A 19,267-nucleotide genomic window follows, 5' to 3' on the forward strand; every position below is an offset into this window, starting at 1 on the left:
TAGATAAATTACGTAAAATATATTTCGACTCGTTCGCCTTAACTAATCGGCGTTGCTAAAAAACTATAGCTACAAAAATATTTACACAAAAAAATCTTAATTACTGATTGATGTTAAACAAGAAGAACATCAGTACAAGTCTTTATGGTGACAATACCACAAGCATTTGCCACAATTTGCCCCGCTTCCGACGCCCACGCACAACTTCTTAAATGTCTTTGCTTGCCTAGATGTTCCAATAAGGTCAGCAAGCCGCCCACATTCCAACACACATATCAATCATCTCTCTATTTACGTCGACCCGTGTAATCAATGCTATAAGAACCACTGAAAATATCAAGATTCCTTAACGCTGGATGATGATGTTGTGGCAAACTGCCATATGGATACTGTGGGCGTGGTTGGGGTTGTGGTTGATACGCACGTTGCTGATATTGTGGGCTATAGTTGGGTTGATAGTAAGACTGTTGCGGTGCTGCTGGTGGTGGTGGTGGTGGCGCTGGTCGATATTGAGGCGGTTGATTTTGGAAACCAAATTGTTGATAACGGGGTTGTGATGGCGCTGCTGGCGGAGGTGGAGCATTATAGTATTGGGGTACTGGTGGATTGTATTGTGGACGTTGAGGCTGATGCAAATTATCCAAACTGAATTTACTTGATGCTACCGCTGGACGATTGAATTTTTCATTTTTATAATATACAGCGGGATCTTCGCGATACTGACCATCATCGACTTCATTCGGTCCTAGCGGATAAGGGTTGTTCTTGGTGAGTGTAGGTGGTGGCACATTAATGTCGCTACCTGAAATTTGTTCAATATTAACTATTTCTTCTGATTTTAAGTAAGTAATAGAAAAAAGCACTCACCTGCTGGCTCAAAACCGCGTTTACTTGCTCCATATTCAATCTCACGCAATTTGCCCTGATCATCCAAATAGCCATATTTGCCAAATACTTCACCCGTGGGATATTTCGTTTCGATTTTGTAACTTCTATCTGCCGCTTCATAGCCGTAAGTATATGAGCCATCATCATTGTGGCGATCGATCTGTTTCAATATTGGAACTGGTGTTGTATAGTCTTGTTGTTGTTGTGATAGCCGGATTTGTACGGCCAAAATAAGGCAACTAACTACGATCTGTAAAATTAAGCATATAAGTGAGATATTAGAACGAAATAAATTTTGTTTACGTTAATAAAACGTGTAATAACTAAGCTAACTTTGTTGTTGTTTATATACATATCAAATAATATATTTACGTATTTGGTTAGGTATCAATGACATGGTAACTTGATAATGTAGTTGCCCTTGAAATTGGACCGCTTTATTGACTTAACACATTAGCAGTGGTAATTTTGCAATTAGCAACTGAACACAATTGAATTTCCAGCAAGTGTTGTTGAAATGGTGCTAATCGGATGCAGAGCGGGACATTCGGCAGCCACATTTGTATCCGCAGCGCTTAAGTCTGAACTAGAAGGCTGCAATTTTTACAGAACCACCTACGACCTCACGCATCTCTACTTGTGCGATAGATTTTAGGATAAGTTTCTCTCTATTTCACCAGCTCTCCCTATAACTTAATTATCACTTCCCTCTTTCCCGCATTCCCTCTGCCAATATCCCAAATCTTTGCCCTCATTCTGCCATCACCTTCTGCTCTAACCTTCAACATTTATTTGACCGTCATCCTCAACGCCACCCATAAATTATACTCTTCCTCATCCTCATACTCATCCTTAACCTTATCCTCATCCTCACCCTCATTATCATCTTCATCATCATCATTATCCACATCCACATCCTTATCCTCATTCTTTTAGGTCAACGACCAAAAGTTTAATTGACGTTATGGCCATTTCAAGCGGCCTAATATCAATTCGTCTTATGACCACTCCAAATGGTGACTCTGTGACTTTTTTTAATTTGACTTTATGGCCATTGAGAAATTTTCCACAAAACCAAAAAACTTCCGAAAGATGGGTTAGACGATTAGTTGAATATGTTTTCTATCTAATCCTCACCGGCAATCCGGTTTTTCACTGTAATAAAACTAGAATTCGGAAAGGTACAACTACTGGCGAGAATTTTCACTAAATTTCATTAAAGTATTCTTCCACTCTACGCCAGTATTAAACTCGACCTTTTACTAAAATGAAATGCAATATAGGAAAAGAAGCATTGCAGCCTTTTATTTCCTTTTAGCCGAATAAATTCCATTTATCTCAGAGAGTTTCTTAACCGAGTGTTTACTAGAAAGCATGGCACAACGATACAAGGTGGCAGCATGGGACAGCTGATTTTAAGCTTTTTTTATTTGATTTGATACATCAAAACACGGCGCAGTACGATTTTGACATTTGTCCATCGAATTTACAAAAACAAAGTACATGAAATTTTTATTTATGTTTGTAGGTATGTCACCATGCTGCCACCTTGTATCGTTCCGCTATGCTAGAAAGGGACCAAAATATAAGAAAAAAAACACCGTGTCTGAGAATTTGAATTACAAAAATTCTCATTTCATTCGACTCAACAAAAATATAGCGAAAACAATAAAACATAACTGTAGTTCAGTCATTGTTAGCGTGGAGATGCGAAACAAACTAATTGATGTTATGACCACTTGCGAAAAAAATTTGCTTTAAGAACATTTCGTAAAATCAAATTGTTCATAATGTCATTATCCTGTTGATGTTGTGACCATTTGAAACGGTCACAAGTTCAATTGATTTTGCGGCAATTTCAATTTGTCGTAAAGTCAATTGGCGTTATGGCCGTGACCTTAAGTCAACCCTCCTCATAATAATCCTCATCATTCTATCTTCAATCTGAGCTTATATTTCATCTTTAATATAATCGATTCCACTTTATCGCCACTATCGGTAGTACAGATCTAACGTTGCTTAAAATTTCGAACATTAAAGTCAAATATTCAAAAATATCATTCAAAATTTATAGTCCTATCATGAACCGTTAGCCATTTTTAAAATCTTACATCCTAGGTGTTTATTTAGTAGGTATAAAACGTTATCACAAATTAACTTTGCGAATCATGATATCTCGACTTAAGCGGTTATGACTTTTAACCACAATTATATGTATGTTTTGCAGTCGGTGTACTCAAATTGATATTATAATTCATTTATGTATACAAATGTTAGTCATAATCGTCAACGCCACAATTCGTAATTGCCTTCATTGCACCAGTTAATTGTAGTAGCGAGAATTTAAGAATGTCGGCATGCAATTGAAAGGGGTTAGAGTAGATTGCATAAGGAATTTTCTCAAGGACGTTTTGTATTTACTACATTTGCTTAAAGTTGATCGTTCTGCAAACAGGCACTGCACCACTTTGTGCCAGCCATACATTAACCGCCCATATGAGTTGCATATAAATTATTTATCATAATTGCAAACCAAATTATATGGAGTATGACTTCATTACGTACAAGTATAAGTGCTAAGTAGTGACTTATGTACTTACATATATATTTACGAGTTATGTACTTTCGTTTTGCTTTTATGAATAAGAATTAATTTGGTTCATTAATTGAACTGGTTTCGTTTGACTAGCTATTGGTTGGCATTCATAAAATAAATATGTACGAGTACTTGCATACATATGCACATAGTCAATTGGCCTGACGTCTACGCGGTGAGGTGGTGTAAGATTATTTGGCAAAATCAAGTCACAAAGCAGGTTAAAAGGCTAAGTTCCGGTGTAACCGAACATTACATACTCAGCTAAGAGCTTTGGAGACAAAATAAGGGAAAATCACCATGTAGGAAAATAGACGTAGGGTAACCCTGGAATGTGTTTGTATGACATGGGTATCAAATGGAAGGTATTAAAAAGTATTTTAAACGGGTGTGTACTATAGTTTTATAGGTGGACGCCTTTTCGAGATATCGCCATAAAGGTAGACCATGGTGACCCAGAACATCATCTGTCGGGTACCACTAATTTATTTATATATGTAATACCACGAACAGTATTCCTTCCAAAATTCCAAGGGCTTTTGATTTCGCCCTGCAGCACTTTTTCATTTTCTTCTACTTAATATGGTAGGTGTCACACCCATTTTACAAAGTTTTTCCAAAGTTATATTTTGCGTCAATAAACCAATCCAATTAACATGTTCCATCCCTTTTTTCGTATTTCGTATAGAATTATGGGATTGTTTTCATTTTTCGTAATTTTCGATATCGAAAAAGTGGGCGTGGTCATAGTCGGATTTCGGCTATTTTTTATACCGAGATAAAGTGAGTTCAGAAAAGTACGTGAACTAAGTTTAGTAAAGATATATCGATGTTTGCTCAAGTTATCGTGTTAACGGCCGAGCGGAAGGACAGACGGTCGACTGTGTATAAAAACTGGGCGTGGCTTTAACCGATTTCGCCCATTTTCACAGAAAACAGTTGCCATTGTAGAATCTATGTACCTACCAAATTTCATTGGTAAATTTTTGTTCGACTTATGGCATTAAAAGTATTCTAGACAAACTAAATGAAAATGGGCGGAGCCACGCCCTTTTTGAAATTTTCTTTTATTTTTGTATTTTGTTGCATCATATCATTACTGGAGTTGAATTCTGACTTAATATACTTATATACAGAAAAATTTTTTGTTAAAATTTGAATTAAAAAAAATTTTTTTTAAAAAGTGGGCGTGCTCTTCATCCAATTTTGCTAATTTTTATTTAGCATATATATAGTAATAGTAGTAACGTTCCTGCCAAATTTCATCATGATATCTTCAACGACTGCCAAATTACAGCTTGCAAAACTTTTAAATTACCTTCTTTTAAAAGTGGGCGGTACCACACCCATTGTCCAAAATTGTATTAATTTTCTATTCTGCGTAATATGGTCAACCCACCTACCAAGTTTCATCGCTTTATCCATCTTTAGTAATGAATTATCGCAATATTTCGGTTTTTCGAAATTTTCGATATCGAAAAAGTGGGCGCGGTTATAGTCCGATATCGTACATTTTAAAAAGAGATCTGAGATGAGTGCCCAGGAACCTACATACCAAATTTCATCAAGATACCCTAAAATTTACTCAAGTTATCGTATTAACGGACAAACGGACGGACGGACATGGCTCAATCAAATTTTTTTTCGATACTGATGATTTTGGTATATGGAAGTCTATATCTATCTCGATTCCTTTATACCTGTACAAACAACAGTTATCCAATAAAAGTTAATAAACTCTGTGTGCAAAGCACGGTGAGTATAAAAATATCGACATTCAATTGGCACAAAAATTTAACGCATTCCACGCATTTTTGGTTTGAATCGCTATGCTAGAATTTCCGCAATGCCACGCGTGCCGAACGAGCTTCGTAACTACTTAAGTATCTTTTCACGCATAATAGACGAAAATATTAGGTGGTTATGTGTATGTGCTGGAAATTAGCGAATATAACCCTGCAAAAAAATGCGATAAGTCTAGGGTGAATCCGGGATTAGTCTCAAAGGAGTATGCGACCAATGCCAATTTTGATCTCTTTGTATGAGCTGAACTGTTCACATTTGTTTGAGCATGTCCTATGATGAGACCAATTGTACCCATTTATACCCGAAAGGGATCTATAGGACCAATCCCCTTTGTACCCATATGGGAGCATATGAAGACTAGTCCCTTTTCGGGTCAATAAGGCTCAGTCGCATTGTTCATGGCAGAAACACAATCGAAGGGTTTGCCAAGCCAGCAAATCTATTTGATATAAGTTGTTCGCCGCTTTTCAAAAAGAAATAAAAATATTATCCGAAAATTTAACCCTAACTCCGGTGTAGTCGTTAAGTCCTAGCAATTTAGTTTATGTATAAAGCTCCGCATTTTTCTTAAATAATTCGGTTCAATCACCTGTACCCTTCTGTATTTTACTCACTTCGTTACAGTTTTTTTTTTTTTAATATTTCTGAAAATGGGCTACATAGATTTCAAACTTACTAATCCGAACTGTATCGGAAAGGAACTAAAGGGGATCAATTATTGTCAATTGGACAAATGTAGACAAAAGAGATCAATCGGAGACCAATCTCTTTAGGGAATAATCGCACTCTTTTTTGTAGAGAACACCTTATCTCAGAATTTGTTTGCAGAGCGCGCTATCGAATCACTTTGAGGGAGAACTTAGTCCACTTGCGAGCTTGATCGCCTAAGCGATTTTAGACGAACTGAAGCCAAGCTTTCCTTTAAATTTCTCTCCCATCCCAGTGAAGGCCCCTTACACCCTCTGCATCCAAATACTTTCTGAGCCAGATCGTCTTCTTTCAATCTATCAACATGACCTTACCTGGACAGCTTTTTAGCTTTTATTTAGAGCTTACGGATTCTTAAACTTGTTCGAGAAGAAATTTTAATTCTAATTTTGAAATATTTTCATAACTTGCTAGCTTCTCGGTATTCGATTCAATCCCTGCATCGGCAGAATTATAGGAGTATATAGCTTACGATTTCTTCTCGTACTGAAGATCATACGACTCACCAATCTTCGTTTAATTTCTAGGGTCAAGTGCATCGTGCTTCAATCAGATTGATGGGCTGCATGTCAAATTGCAGAAAGATTACATCACAATGGGGATTGTACGTGGACAGGGGCACGCCGCAGGGAGGGGTGCTATCACCTCTGCTGTGTTACGCTGATCATCAACCAACTGCTCAGGCGATTCGATGAGGGACCCGTAAAACTTACGGCTTACGCAGATGACGTTGCAATTGTCATAAGTGGAAAGTGCCTTCCAACAATTAGTTCTTTGATGGATCGGGCGCTTCGGGATTTTCACACCTGGGCATCTAATGTCGGGTTGAAAGTCAATGCGGAGAAGAAGGATATGTTCTTATTTACAAAGAGGTGCAAGGTCCCAAATTGGACCAGGCCTAAGTTAGGAGGGGTGACCTTACAGGAGAAACCTTGCACAAAATATCTAGAAATCATCCTAGACCATACGCTGTCATGGAAGCTCAACGTGGAAAAGAGGGTCAAGAAGCCCTCAACGGCACTCTATGCATGTAAAAGAATACTGGGGTGTACGTGGAGCTTATCGCCCTCTCTTTCTCATTGGGTTTTTACAGCGATTGTAAGCCCTATTCTATACAATGGAGTTCTTGTTTGGTGGAAAGCCACACAAAAAACAACATGCCTCAAAAAATTAGAGGGGGTATGCAGACTATCGGTGCTTAGTATTACGGGAGCCCTGAAAACAACCCCGACGGCTGCACTGTATGCCATTCTGCACATTCCACGTGTAGACCTGATAGCAAAGAACATAGCATTAACAACCGCAACCAGGCTCGGTGCCTCGGGGCAGCTTGAGCGCCAACCATATAGGCATAGTGGTATAGCGTCATCAATCACAAGACGAACATACTACCTGATTCCCTGTATGCGCTGCGAGGGAGATCTTAAGCCACAATAGAGCTGGACGGTTCGCGCAAGGGTGCGCAAATGGCGGGCGAGGCGATACATGTGTACACAGATGGTTCCAAAGTAGTGGAAGGAGTAGGGTCTGCGGTATACTCTGCTGATCCGGAAATAAGCAGATCCTAAAGGCTGCCGGATTACTGTAGCGTTTTCCAAGCGGAAATATTAGCCGTAAGCAAAGCAGTAGAAACCCTGGAAGAGAATAGCTTAAGCTGCAACCGTGTTAACTTTTATATTTACAGTCAAGCAGCAATTAAGTCAATAATCTCGCATAGAACAGCATCTAAATGAGTGTTAGAGTGCAAGCAGTCTCTGGAGAGAATCGGGACAGGGAGAAGCATACATCTATATTGGGTCCCAGGGCATATGGGAATAGATGGGAATGAAAAAGCGGACGAACTAGCTAAAAAGGGCGCATCCCTTGAAGCTTGCTCCGTAGACGTCCCAATTAAACTGGGCGGGATTAAGCGAAGGCGAGAGGTGCACATGATCGACCAAGCGGGAAAGGCATGGGTTCACGCGGGGTTGTAAAGTGTCGAAAATGATGTGTAGGTCTTACAATCTTAGACTAGCAAAGTTGCTTCTATCATTAAAAAGAGAGGTCGTAGACTCGTGACGGGTATTCTGACTGGACATTGCCTTCTGGCGTTACATGCCTTTAAATTAGGTTTTGTCAGTGATAGCAGATGTAGGAAGTGCGGTTGGAGGAGGAAACGGCCGAGCACGTTCTGTGCCCGTGCCATGCACTTGCCGGCTAAGACTCCAGCTATTAGGAGTGAAACTGCTGTCAGATCTAGAAGCGGCAAGTGGCTTAAGTCCTTGGAAGCTTCAGGTATTTGCCAAGAGGACGGAGTTATATTATAACATAGGTCCTGGTTTTTGATACGGTTTTTAAGTTTGGTCGTTAAAACAAACTTCTGGTAACACTACGGACTCAATCAGTCTATGTGAGGTCCTCATGGACCGGCCAGTTCAACCTAACCTAACCTTCTAGGGTCAAAATATTTGCGACTCTCAATTTTGAATTTACATTTGTCAATACTGATGTGGCTGTCTAAGCGCCATGGGCACCCTTGTCCGCATTCACCGAATGACTTTTGTCGGCACAAAAAAGGCAAAACTTACAATGTCGACGTCGTTTGCTACAGAGTTTGTCGTAAACATGAAGGTCCCTTTCCGCCAATTTGTACGAAAAGTTAAATGGAGCACGACGTAAATTAGAAGTGAAGTCCAGCCCAAAATTTCTTTGGGGTTTATCGCGACTTGTATTCAGTTTTTCGGACAATACGCAATACCGTTTTACGCTATTAGGCTGCTTGACTCAACAGTAGATGGTAAACTCTTCGCCTTCGTCTTTGAGAACTCAGCCGTAGTCCATCTTTTGCTTCTTCTTCAAGTAGCGATAAAAGCACTCCTCCAAGGTTTTTTGGGAGTGTTTTCAACTTTAATGAGCATCATTAAGGTACTAACTCGTCCATCTCGTTTCATAAGGAAATTGGTGTCCCCCAGTAAAGCTTTGTGTTGCACTAAGCAACCCCTTTCTATCGGTATATGAATATTATTATGGATATTATTTTCACTTTGGCATAGTCAGGTGTCGAAAACTATTATAGTTGCGGTTTGTGGTATTGGATTCGTCATCTCTTTTGCTAACTAGCAATGCGTGATATTTTTTCCTCTAGAACTTTACCACGATCTGAACTTTCAACAACAACAACAACATCTGTACCTGCCAAAAATTATCTTTCCTGCGTGGAGTTGTCTCCGTCTTGAAAACTTGCTTCATTCCCCGAAATTTTGTGTACATTTCTTCTTCTCTTAGTATGCGCCTCTCCTTCTTTAGCGCGTCGCACTGCGCTCAGCTGCTCTCTTACGCAGCGTGGCTCTCCTGATTGTATTAGCACGCTAGAACAGTTTGTTGCCTTCAGTGGCGGTATGAAGTTGGTGAGAAATGTTCGTTGGCAGGGTTCCACCGTTAAGTCGAAGATTGCTGACAAGGAGCAGGTGTGAGAACCGAGTAAAGTAATCACGAGCTATATATATGTTTCGTGAGCAGCCTTTCAAAGGCCAACTTTGCTTGTGTTACTGTGCTGCCGCCTTCACTTTACAGAAGAGGCGTGAGTATATATGATGTGTCGTTCGGATATTTCACTTCAGCGGAATTTTCCAAACTTAGGTCGTCAAACTTGAGGTTGATGTAACGACTGTGACAGCGATCAACTTCTAATTGAATAAAGGTTACCCATAGAGGGAAAGATACAGCTCATGGTAAATTTTTTGGTAGCCTCATGAGAAAGTTCGCCTATTCTCATCAGTTTATGGCCCATGGCACGTTATTCCAGAATTAGATTCATTGACACTGACGCTTTGAGGATTGCGAATGCACTGGTTTTTGTATAAATTCACTGAACGAAGGTTCCAGATTCGTATTCAGGATAACATCAAACAAGAAAGCTTCTGGAATAGATATAAAGGGGTGGATAAGGGGTTTGCAAGCACGTTTTTCAGCCAAGTTTCTAGACAAAAAATCATCTTTCTTATCAGATGTCGCTGGAAATCTGTCTGGACATTTACATACATACATTATTTAAAAGGTAGCACAACATAAACTGAAAGCGAAGACCGGCCTAATCCACAGCAGGTTATTATGATTGTTATTTTTAGTATTTTTAAATTAAAATTATTCTTATTATCTTTTCACACCAACATTCTCTCGATCGTCTTACCAATTTATTCATTTTAGCAAAGTCGACTGAATATCCAAATTGTCTATTGTTTATTATAAAAACAAAGGCACCGTGAATATTTTATTATTTCGTGTGTTATTTTAAAAGTATTTCTTAATTTTCACTTCGCTTTTTATTTATTTTCGTAAGTTTATTAAGAAATTTTTACTAATTTTTCAACTGATTTACAAATTTAAAAGTATATTTTTTGTTGTTTTTGTATTTTTAGTCATTAACTTTTGGCGCACTACAAAAATATTTCGAAAAAGCACTTTGTTATTGTAATTATGGTGGAAAAATTCAAATATTGCACTTGCACCAGACTCCAGCAAACCAACGAACTCAAAAGAAAATCAACAAGTCAAACGCTTTTATACCGCCAATGAACCACAAACAGTAAAATATAACTATTTTACAAAAACAATACCAAACGCCAGAAGTCTAAAAACAGCCATAACAATAACAAAACTGAAAATATGCAACAACAACAATAAGCATCAAGCAACATATCTATCAACATTAATGCGATCAAAGAGAATGTTGGCCAAAGGGATAGACGCACGGTCGGTGGAAAGTAAATCAACGTTGCTTGGAGGCTGGTGAACGGTGGATGGGAGCAGGGAAATATGTGGTCATAGTCGCTCCAGCCGGGGCTTATTACCTGCTGCAGTAGTGGCAGCGGTAAGAAATAAAAATATGTTGCTCATGACGTGTTTTCATACATAAATATAAACATACGTACAGTGTAAACAGCCTTAGGCGGACACTAGACGTAAGTCAACTCCCAGTATTTTCTTTTTACTATTATGTATTATGATTATACGCCTTCAGACTATTTTCCTTATGTCACGAGCAGATCCTAAAAGGCAATAGAAGATTCTTTGTTATCCGTATGCAGAAAATGTTCATCGTAGTCCTACTGTCCAACTCACAAAACCGACTGGTTATAGATATAGCTCAAATGGGAATTAACGTAAATCACAGCGACCTATGATTTATCTAGCGCCTAAGTTGACGAGTTCGTCTGATGTTCCTTTTAAAGCACTTTGGCCTGCCTTTATCTTAGGAAGACAATACAGTGTTGTAGTGTTTGGGTTTCAAACCTGTTTTTCAATCAGACCCTATTATTTAGCCTGAGCTCGAATATCCGTACTGTAATCATGGGATGAAAGGCACTAACTCAGTGTGTCTTATTTCGGTGGCCTCCAAATACCTGACCTCTGCTTTGGGGTGCTATGTGACCCACACTCGTGGATATTTATTTTTGAAAATTTCACAACCAAACAGCAAACACAAACTGAACAGCTATCAAAAGATCAGGTTGAATTCAAGCTTTTGGTGAAGATAGCTTATGTGCAGATAGTTGTTCTGAGGATTTCTGGTAATCTACCCTATTCTTCTTGAACGTCCCTGAAGCTATAACATTCTCAGGTAACTCAGTTTGAGATATAGAGTCAATTACCAACTCGACTGAAAACTCCTTAAACGGATTCCAGAGTCCGCAGTGGCGGAAGTAACACCAACCAGTTACTAATAGTTTTCAGTGCTAGCAGGTTCTATAACAAAACAGTTTCTCTGCTCATTAACTTCACATACTTTCTCACAGACATCTGAGAACTTTAACACACTTATCAGAAATTTCGCAACAGTTATATACGACTGCTGGTCTGTAAAGCTCCTTGACCCTCAGAAATAATGTAGATCCGTCAAGAAGATGAACATCTTAGAAGAAATGCGCTACTGACGTTGTTGTTGTTGTTGTTGTTGTAGCGATAAGGACACTCCCCGAAGGCCTTGGAGAGTGTTATCGAGTTGATGGTCCTTTGCCGGATGCAGATCCTGTACGTTCCGGTACCAAGCCCGACCATCTCGGGAACGATTTTTATGATCACATGCGACCTTCTAGGCCATCCCACCCTCCCACCCCTACATCCATGAGGATTTCGTGGTCGCAAGGGCCTCGGCTGTTAATGAAACAGGATTCGCCACGGACAGGTGAGGTTGATGACTGGGTTTGGAGCAGCTATGTATTGCGCTGGCAACCTGAAAGGGCTGCGCTACAGAAACCCCATGAATCCGGTATTTTAGTCGCCTCTTACGACAGGCATAACTACCGCGTGTATATTCTAAACCCCTAACCCGCTGGGGGATCGCTCGCTACTGAAATCTTTTATGGCGGCATGGCCTAAAAGGTTTAATGTGGTCGTATTGATCTTTCCCGAGGTGGTTGGACTAGTAACTTAATGGTCCTTGTAACCAGAAGTTACCGGATCTATATCCGGCAAAGGACCATCAACATGGTTAACACTCCCCCAAACCTTCGTGGAGAGTCTTTATCGTTGATACAACAACAAAAAAACAACCAAAATTTATATGTACATATATGATATCGCCTACTATAGTATTATCGATTTTGGCTATAAGAAAACAAAAATTGTAATTCAATTGGCTATGAATTTTCTCATTATTTTTATTTGTAACTCTTTTGAATCAGAAATACCATCACTTAACTCAATGTAAATGGTCTACTTTTTCATATTAGGGGTTTTGATAACACAAATGTCAGGCAGTGTCCATAACAAGAGGTTTCACTGTATGTTTTATGTAAATTCGATCAGTTTGGCGGCGTTAAAGTTGATCGCTTGCTCACATTCTCTGTTATTCAGCTGCTCGTTGGTTGTTGTAGGTAAAGTGTTTAAAAACTTTTTTGTTGCGTTCTAAGCTGACTTTGTTGCGAATATCATTGTTGGGGCGCGAGGGAGTGCTGGTAAATTTGCAAGTTCTAATGTAAATAAACAGTCGATCGCATTCACACCAAAACATTTTTGTAACGCAAGCAAACGTAATTTGGAAGTGATTACGGTCGGCAAGCGGTGTGGGGTTATTGAGTTTGTGGTTATAACTTCGAGGTTTGAGCATTATGGCATATTTCAAAACAAAAACAAACAATATGATCAGGGTGTTAACAACACTTTTAATTCTTTTTTTGCAATTTTTAACGAATGAACTGATTTAAGCGAACAGGTGGAGCGTGGAAAAATATAAATACTTACTCATACATACATTCAAACATATTTAATATCAATTCTTAAGGTGTTAAAATAAACAATAATGGAAGGGCGCATATAGAAAAAAAATTTATATAAATTCTAGTGATACAATAATAAAATATTTGAACGCATTTTAAACTAAGCTCATTTTAAATTCAGCGATTGCAAAATGTACTCAAATTTTGTGAATGCGAATTGATAAGCCAAACATTTCTATGTCGCAGTAATCTGGCAATGAGCTGTCGGAATTCGGGGTCTGTCTTGTAGACATTTGGTCGTGTCGTCAAAGATGATAAATACAATAAGAGCCGTCACTCGTTATTTTTTTGGCATTTACTCGATGTATACTGAGAGGTAGTCGCTACTTTTTTTTTTTGGGCGAGATGTTTATAAATGTCTTCTATACATTTTCGTGGAGTATTTGTGTTTATTTTTCGTCTGTATTTAATTAATTTATTTAATTCTCTTTCCAAAAATCACAGTTGCGCAAGGGGCCTACACGGCGTGAATAAAAGCGAGACAATTAAAAATGTCCCTCTCAGAAAACATTCGGCATCAATTTTTTTCAATTTCCAGCAAGATACTCGCCACAAAATAACGAGTGACGGCTCTTATTGTATTTATCCTCTTTGGTGTCGGGCTTATCTATTAGGAATTCATTATTTCAGAATTTTCTTAGGCAGCATATCTGTCAAAATATGAACTATTATGTAAAAAAAAGAAAACAAAATTTCGCACTATTTGTCCTTATCTCTCCTACTGAGTTGAACAGTGTTTTTAGCTGTAATCTGGAAAATATGTTTAGTCACAACGTTCATAATATTGTTATATTGTATCTCAAGTTATTTTTATACATTTGCCCTAAAGGTGTAAAATGAATATGTTAATTACATAATTATTGTTTGAACGTTTAGATTTTTTTTTTCGCGCTGTCATCAAAACACAACGCACCTGGGCGATACTCTGACTAATTTTCGATACTTTAATTCATGTAGTAAAAGCTATTACGTATAAGCTTTTAGTAATAAAATAAAATAATTTGCATACATTTTATAATGTTAGATTTTTTACATGCTACATACATACATACATATTATAGTAATATAATAAACGAGTTCTTGAAAGCTAATAGATATTCTTAAAAATAAAGACATAATATCTTAACTATACGTAAACACTTGCAGCTGGAATTCATACAATTCGGTTGAGATTAAATTTTCACTTAAAAACTAATAGGTACATACATGTATACACTAGGGTGCGTCTAATTTGTATTGTCAAGCTCCACCATGGGTAGTGGACAAATCGTACGCATTTTTTTAGTGTTCGACCTTAACTAAAGGGTCGAAATTTCTCAAGTGGGCCACTTTAAAATCGATTGTCTCAGTTTTCATCGATTAATACGGTTTTTAATCGGTTTGGACCACGCTCTTACCTCCAGCGCTAGACGAGCACATTTTGATGCTCGCGCGCTGTGTCATCGTGCGATCGAAATTTTGTGGACGGTCACAAAAACATGTATAACTTTTCACCTAATGCAAAATAATGACTTTTTTTCACCAAAATATTTTTAAGAGATTATAGAATTGAATGAAATGCGTTAACATATTCTCGCAGGCGGAGAAGTTTTATTAATTTTTAATTGTTTAAAACAAACAGGATTTTTTTAGCAAAATAATAATTTGTTATAAAAACAATTTTTTTATGGCAAAGTATATTAATTGGCGAAAATTTTGATGTAGAAAACGTTGAGTTTCGATAAATCGTTCACGAGTTGTTAATTTTTTAAAATAACATGATAATAATATGATAAAGAAAACTTTAACTGTTAATAACTAATGTAAAAAAAAAAATTTTGCAAAAATATTTTGGGGATATCGTTTTTTACCTCCAAACCGATTGATCAATGAAAACTGAGACAATCGATTTTGAAATGGCCCACTTGAGAAATTTCGGCCCTAAAGCAAACTATGACATTTTCAGACAAATTAATAAATGCATTGACATTTGATGTCTAAATAAAAACAACAACAAAACAAATAATATTTGAAAAAACTATATATGATAGTAAAATAAAAAAAAAATATAGCAACCAAGTTTAAAATAATTTTATTTATTGAGCTGCCTTAACTTACGCCAAGTTGAAATGTTCGACATAAGTGTGTTTAATGACAAATTTTATAGCTCTACGTTGCTCTATTTCTTATTTAATGAGCAGAGCTGCTCAACCCCTATACACTCAAAGCATTTTTTTTTCTTGTTTTGCCCGGAATCATAGGGACAGATACAAATTTACACTTAACATATTTTTTATTTTATTTATATGAATAAATAAAATTTATATGAAAGTTTTTGATTTTCATATGTAAGTGCAAAGCAAAAGCACTTTCATCTGATGAACGAGTACTTCGGTATTAAAAAGAAATTTACACTAACAAATTGACAGCCAAAAATTAATCAAAAATATTATGGTACTGAAAAAAATGTGCATTCAAAAATGATGCATTAAGAAAACTAAAATTACTTCAGTCATTTACGGGATCGGCCTAGGACTTTGAGATAAAACTTGGAAATTTGCTTATGCCTTTATTTTGACATTATGTTAATGGTACCAAAAGTCGTGGTAAATCGCAAAATTTAGTACTTCGCAAAAACCTCCCTTCCTATGTCTTGCTCGAGTTTAGTGCTCAGCTTGAAGTTGAACATCATAAAATTCTTCACAGGTCCAGCCGGAAGTACTTTTTCGTGGTATCAACCATATCTGAGTTAAGCTTCTAGCAGTTCCTGAAACTTTGCATCGACCGAGATTAGATATTAATGAAGCAAACTCGTTCAAATATTGAATTTGGACTAAATTTGGATCGCTAGCAACATCGATTCAACGTTTAATAAAGTTTTTCACAACAATTCCGAAGCTGTAACTACGGTAATTATTCCCCTATCTTAAAAATTTGGTGGATATAATATGAACGCCATATTAACGACTGAAATAAATACCAACTCGTGATGAGTGAAGTTGTTGTGCTGAATTTTCAGAATCAAGTTTAATTGCTGTTGAGTATTGTATGATTTACGAAATGTTTTAAGCAATCGATATATTAAAATTGTTGAGCTTTCTGACCATTTAAAAATTTTATTTTTATTTTTTAAATACAAAAAAAAAGTCAGTGTATATAAATTTTGTACATGTATGTAGTTTACACATCAATATAAACAATTTTGAGTAGCACTGTTCATGAATCTGCTCAAAATTTAATTAGAGCGATCTAGATCCAACGAGAATCCACATGAACCAATAAACAGATCCCGCATTAAAAAATGAGAGAGCAAAAAATCATAGTTAGCTGTGAAATAAATTTTCCCGGCGTGACGTCACGCTTTTGACAATATGTTTCATTGCTGACGCAGAGTTCAGACTTCATTCCAATCGGAGTATTTTGTTCCGCTCTTACCTCCTACTACATTTTTATCTCAAATGTTTATTTGGTTCGAGTTGAAAACTAAATAGTATTACTACGTCATATCTTTTAGTTGAAGCTTTTATTGTATACGTATGAAAATCTGATTGTTTACAAGAGACGATTGGATGAAATGACGTGAATTCATTGTTTGTGTCTTAAGACATGTTTGTTCACATTTTACTCACAGTTTTTGCACTTTTTTCGTACGGAATGAGAAAGGAAGGATTAAAATGTAAGCAAAAAATGTGTCGGGGCGCGATCTGTAAATCCTGCCAAAATTCAACATACAGCACTTCTTGAAGTTTTATATGAAGTAGTTGAGTCAGTGAGGTCAGCTAAGCCTGTTTTGCGCTAACAGTCGCTAATTGGGGGCACCAAGCGAGGTCAAATCTCCCTCCAACTGTCTCTCCCAACTCAGTGAAGGTTTTCTCTTTCCTCTGTTTACAAACTGCTGGAGCGTATTCGTTCATCCACATAACATGCCCTAGCCAGCGGAGCCTTTGGATTTTCAATCGCTGCACTATCGTCATGTCATATAGCTCATCATTATAGCTAGTTCGATACTCGGCGTCGACATCACGGATAGGAATATAAACCTTCCGGAGATCTTTTCTCTCGAATACTCCAAGAGCCATCTCATCTTCTCTCAACACCTTCCACGATTCCGAGCCATACATCAGGACAGGTACGATGAGTGACTTGTAGAGCGAGAATTTTTTTCGTCTAACTTTAGTTGACTTTACTTTTCGATTGCCTAAAGAAGCAGTTGTTGGCAAGAGTTATTTTCCGTTTGATTTCAAGGCCGACATTGTTTTTGCTTTTAATGCCTTTCGCCACCATGTTTGAATAGCCCGGCGGGTATCCCATCATTACTTAGCACCTTGTGATTTTTTAGCCGCGATATTGGATGGCGGGGAGTTTATTTCATCATCGGCGATCTGGGTATCGGGTTCGTCTTCCCTCACACTCTATACGTCAGTTGCCAGGTCGCCATTATTGTTAAAAAACCTTCAGTAGAAATTAAACTCTTCTTTTTCCATTCAAATAAGGTTTTATGAATTTTCCCATTTTTTCTGAACTTATTTTTCATATTTAGTTTAACCGGATATGTTTATATGTATGTTTTTCTTTTATTCACTTCAAAAATAAAAACATTTTTCATTACCAGCCGTTTATATGCTTGTGTGTGTGCATTAAATTGCTCGATTAGAAAAATGTTTTATTTAATTTTCAGCCAATATATGTTTTTTTGTTGTTATGGTTATTAACTTTGCTTCATTGATTATATCAATATATACTATATACTATATATGTAGGTAGATGCTATGATCAGAAAAATATGCATAAGTATCTGCAATAATTATGAACATGAACAAACCTGTGAACACAAAAATAGCAGCAATATGTATAAACAATTTGTATTAGTACTTCAGTTTGTTTGAGGTCCTAATGGACAGTCTACTTCAACCTTAACTATTTTTTTCTATAATATGTGCTTGCTAATTTAAGAAAACATTTTTGGAATTGTGAAATTAAGGCTATGTTAGCCCTTTCGAAAAGGTTCGACGAGGTTTTAAAAATACTTTTGAATTTGTCTTAAATTTCCAAAGGTTATTTGTGATGCGCTATCGGTTTGCTATCGAGAAGATATCGATTTACTATCGAAAAAGTACCCGATTATTTATCGCAAAGTTATCTATTTGTTATCAGAGTGTTACTAATTTTTTATTGGCATGCTATCGAAAAGATATCGATTTTCTATTGTTTTCGACTTTCTAAAAAAATTTATCGATTTTTTATCGCAAACATTGTGGAATTACTATCGAAAAATGATCGATTTAATATTGGAGTGCTACTAATTTCTTTTCGAAAAGTTATCAGCTTGTTATCGAAGTATATTACCAAGTTATTGTCGGCAATTTATCTATTTTTATCGATTTTTTGTCGAAATGATAACGATTTACCATCAAAAATTTGTCGGCTCGTTATGAAAATGTTCTCGATTTGTTATGGGTTAGGTTAGGTTGAACTGACCGGTCCATGAGGACCTCACATAGACTGATTGAGTCCGTAGTGTTACCAGAAGTTTGTTTTAACGACCAAACTGAAAAACCAGGACCTATGTTATAAAATAACTCCGTCCTCTTGGCAAATACTAGAAGCTTCCTAGGACTTAAGCCTTGCTGCTTCTAGATCTGACAACTGCATCACTCCTAATAGCTGGATTATTAGCCTGGCAAGTTCAGGGCACGAGCACAGAACGTGCTCGATCGTTTCCTCCTCCAACACGCACTTCCTACATCTGCTATGACTGATCAAGCCTAATTTAAAGGCATGTGACGCCAGAAGGCAGTGTCCAGTCAGAATACCCGTCATGAGTCTACAATCCTCTCTTTTTAATGATAGAAGCAACTTTGTTAGTCTAAGGTTGTAAAACCTACACCCGCGCCTTTCCCGCTTGGTCGATCATGTGCACCTCTCGCCTTCGCTTAATCTCGCCCAGTATAATTTGGACGTCTACGGAGCAAGCTTCAAGGGATGCGCCCTTTTTAGCTTGTTCATCCGCCTTTTCATTCCCATCTTATCCCAC

The 19,267-nt window shown here is 37.3% G+C and overlaps 1 protein-coding gene and 1 long non-coding RNA gene across 4 annotated transcripts in view; one reads left to right on the top strand and one right to left on the bottom strand.

The window, feature by feature from the left end:
- On the bottom strand, positions 1-10,526 carry Cpr97Eb (Cuticular protein 97Eb). 2 transcript variants are annotated; one of them, XM_067763198.1, is made up of 4 exons: positions 10,167-10,526; positions 9,170-9,897; positions 868-1,138; positions 1-802 (listed from the first exon to the last, which is right to left on the bottom strand). In XM_067763198.1, exons 2-4 carry the CDS (start codon positions 9,245-9,247, stop codon positions 288-290), a joined length of 864 nt encoding a protein of 287 aa, XP_067619299.1. In that variant the 5' UTR covers positions 9,248-9,897; positions 10,167-10,526; the 3' UTR covers positions 1-287. The 2 variants fall into 2 exon arrangements, with proteins under 2 accessions (XP_067619299.1, XP_067619300.1); XM_067763199.1 differs by lacking the exon at positions 9,170-9,897 and having other exon boundaries at positions 10,167-10,525.
- LOC137238334 (uncharacterized) overlaps positions 9,678-19,267 on the top strand; it is a 24,234-nt gene continuing 14,644 nt past the window's right edge. The window contains exon 1 of one of the 2 annotated variants that reach the window (XR_010949168.1): positions 9,678-10,847. This is a non-coding gene — a long non-coding RNA (uncharacterized lncRNA). Of the gene's footprint in view, positions 10,848-12,948; positions 13,076-19,267 lie in introns of those variants that run through there. The other variant, XR_010949169.1, reaches the window with a different exon arrangement.

The sequence above is a fragment of the Eurosta solidaginis genome, chromosome 1 (assembly GCF_040869045.1).
Source record: "Eurosta solidaginis isolate ZX-2024a chromosome 1, ASM4086904v1, whole genome shotgun sequence".
Taxonomy (NCBI): domain Eukaryota; kingdom Metazoa; phylum Arthropoda; class Insecta; order Diptera; family Tephritidae; genus Eurosta; species Eurosta solidaginis.

Coding starts and splice junctions, on each gene's coding strand:
- Cpr97Eb (XM_067763198.1), bottom strand. CDS start 9,247: ATGTACACAAAATTTCGGGGAATGAAGCAAGTTTTCAAGACGGAGACA. Junction 1,139..9,169: donor GGAAAGATAATTTTTGGCAG/GTACAGATGTTG, acceptor TTAATTTTACAG/ATCGTAGTTAGTTGCCTTAT. Junction 803..867: donor ACGCGGTTTTGAGCCAGCAG/GTGAGTGCTTTT, acceptor AACAAATTTCAG/GTAGCGACATTAATGTGCCA.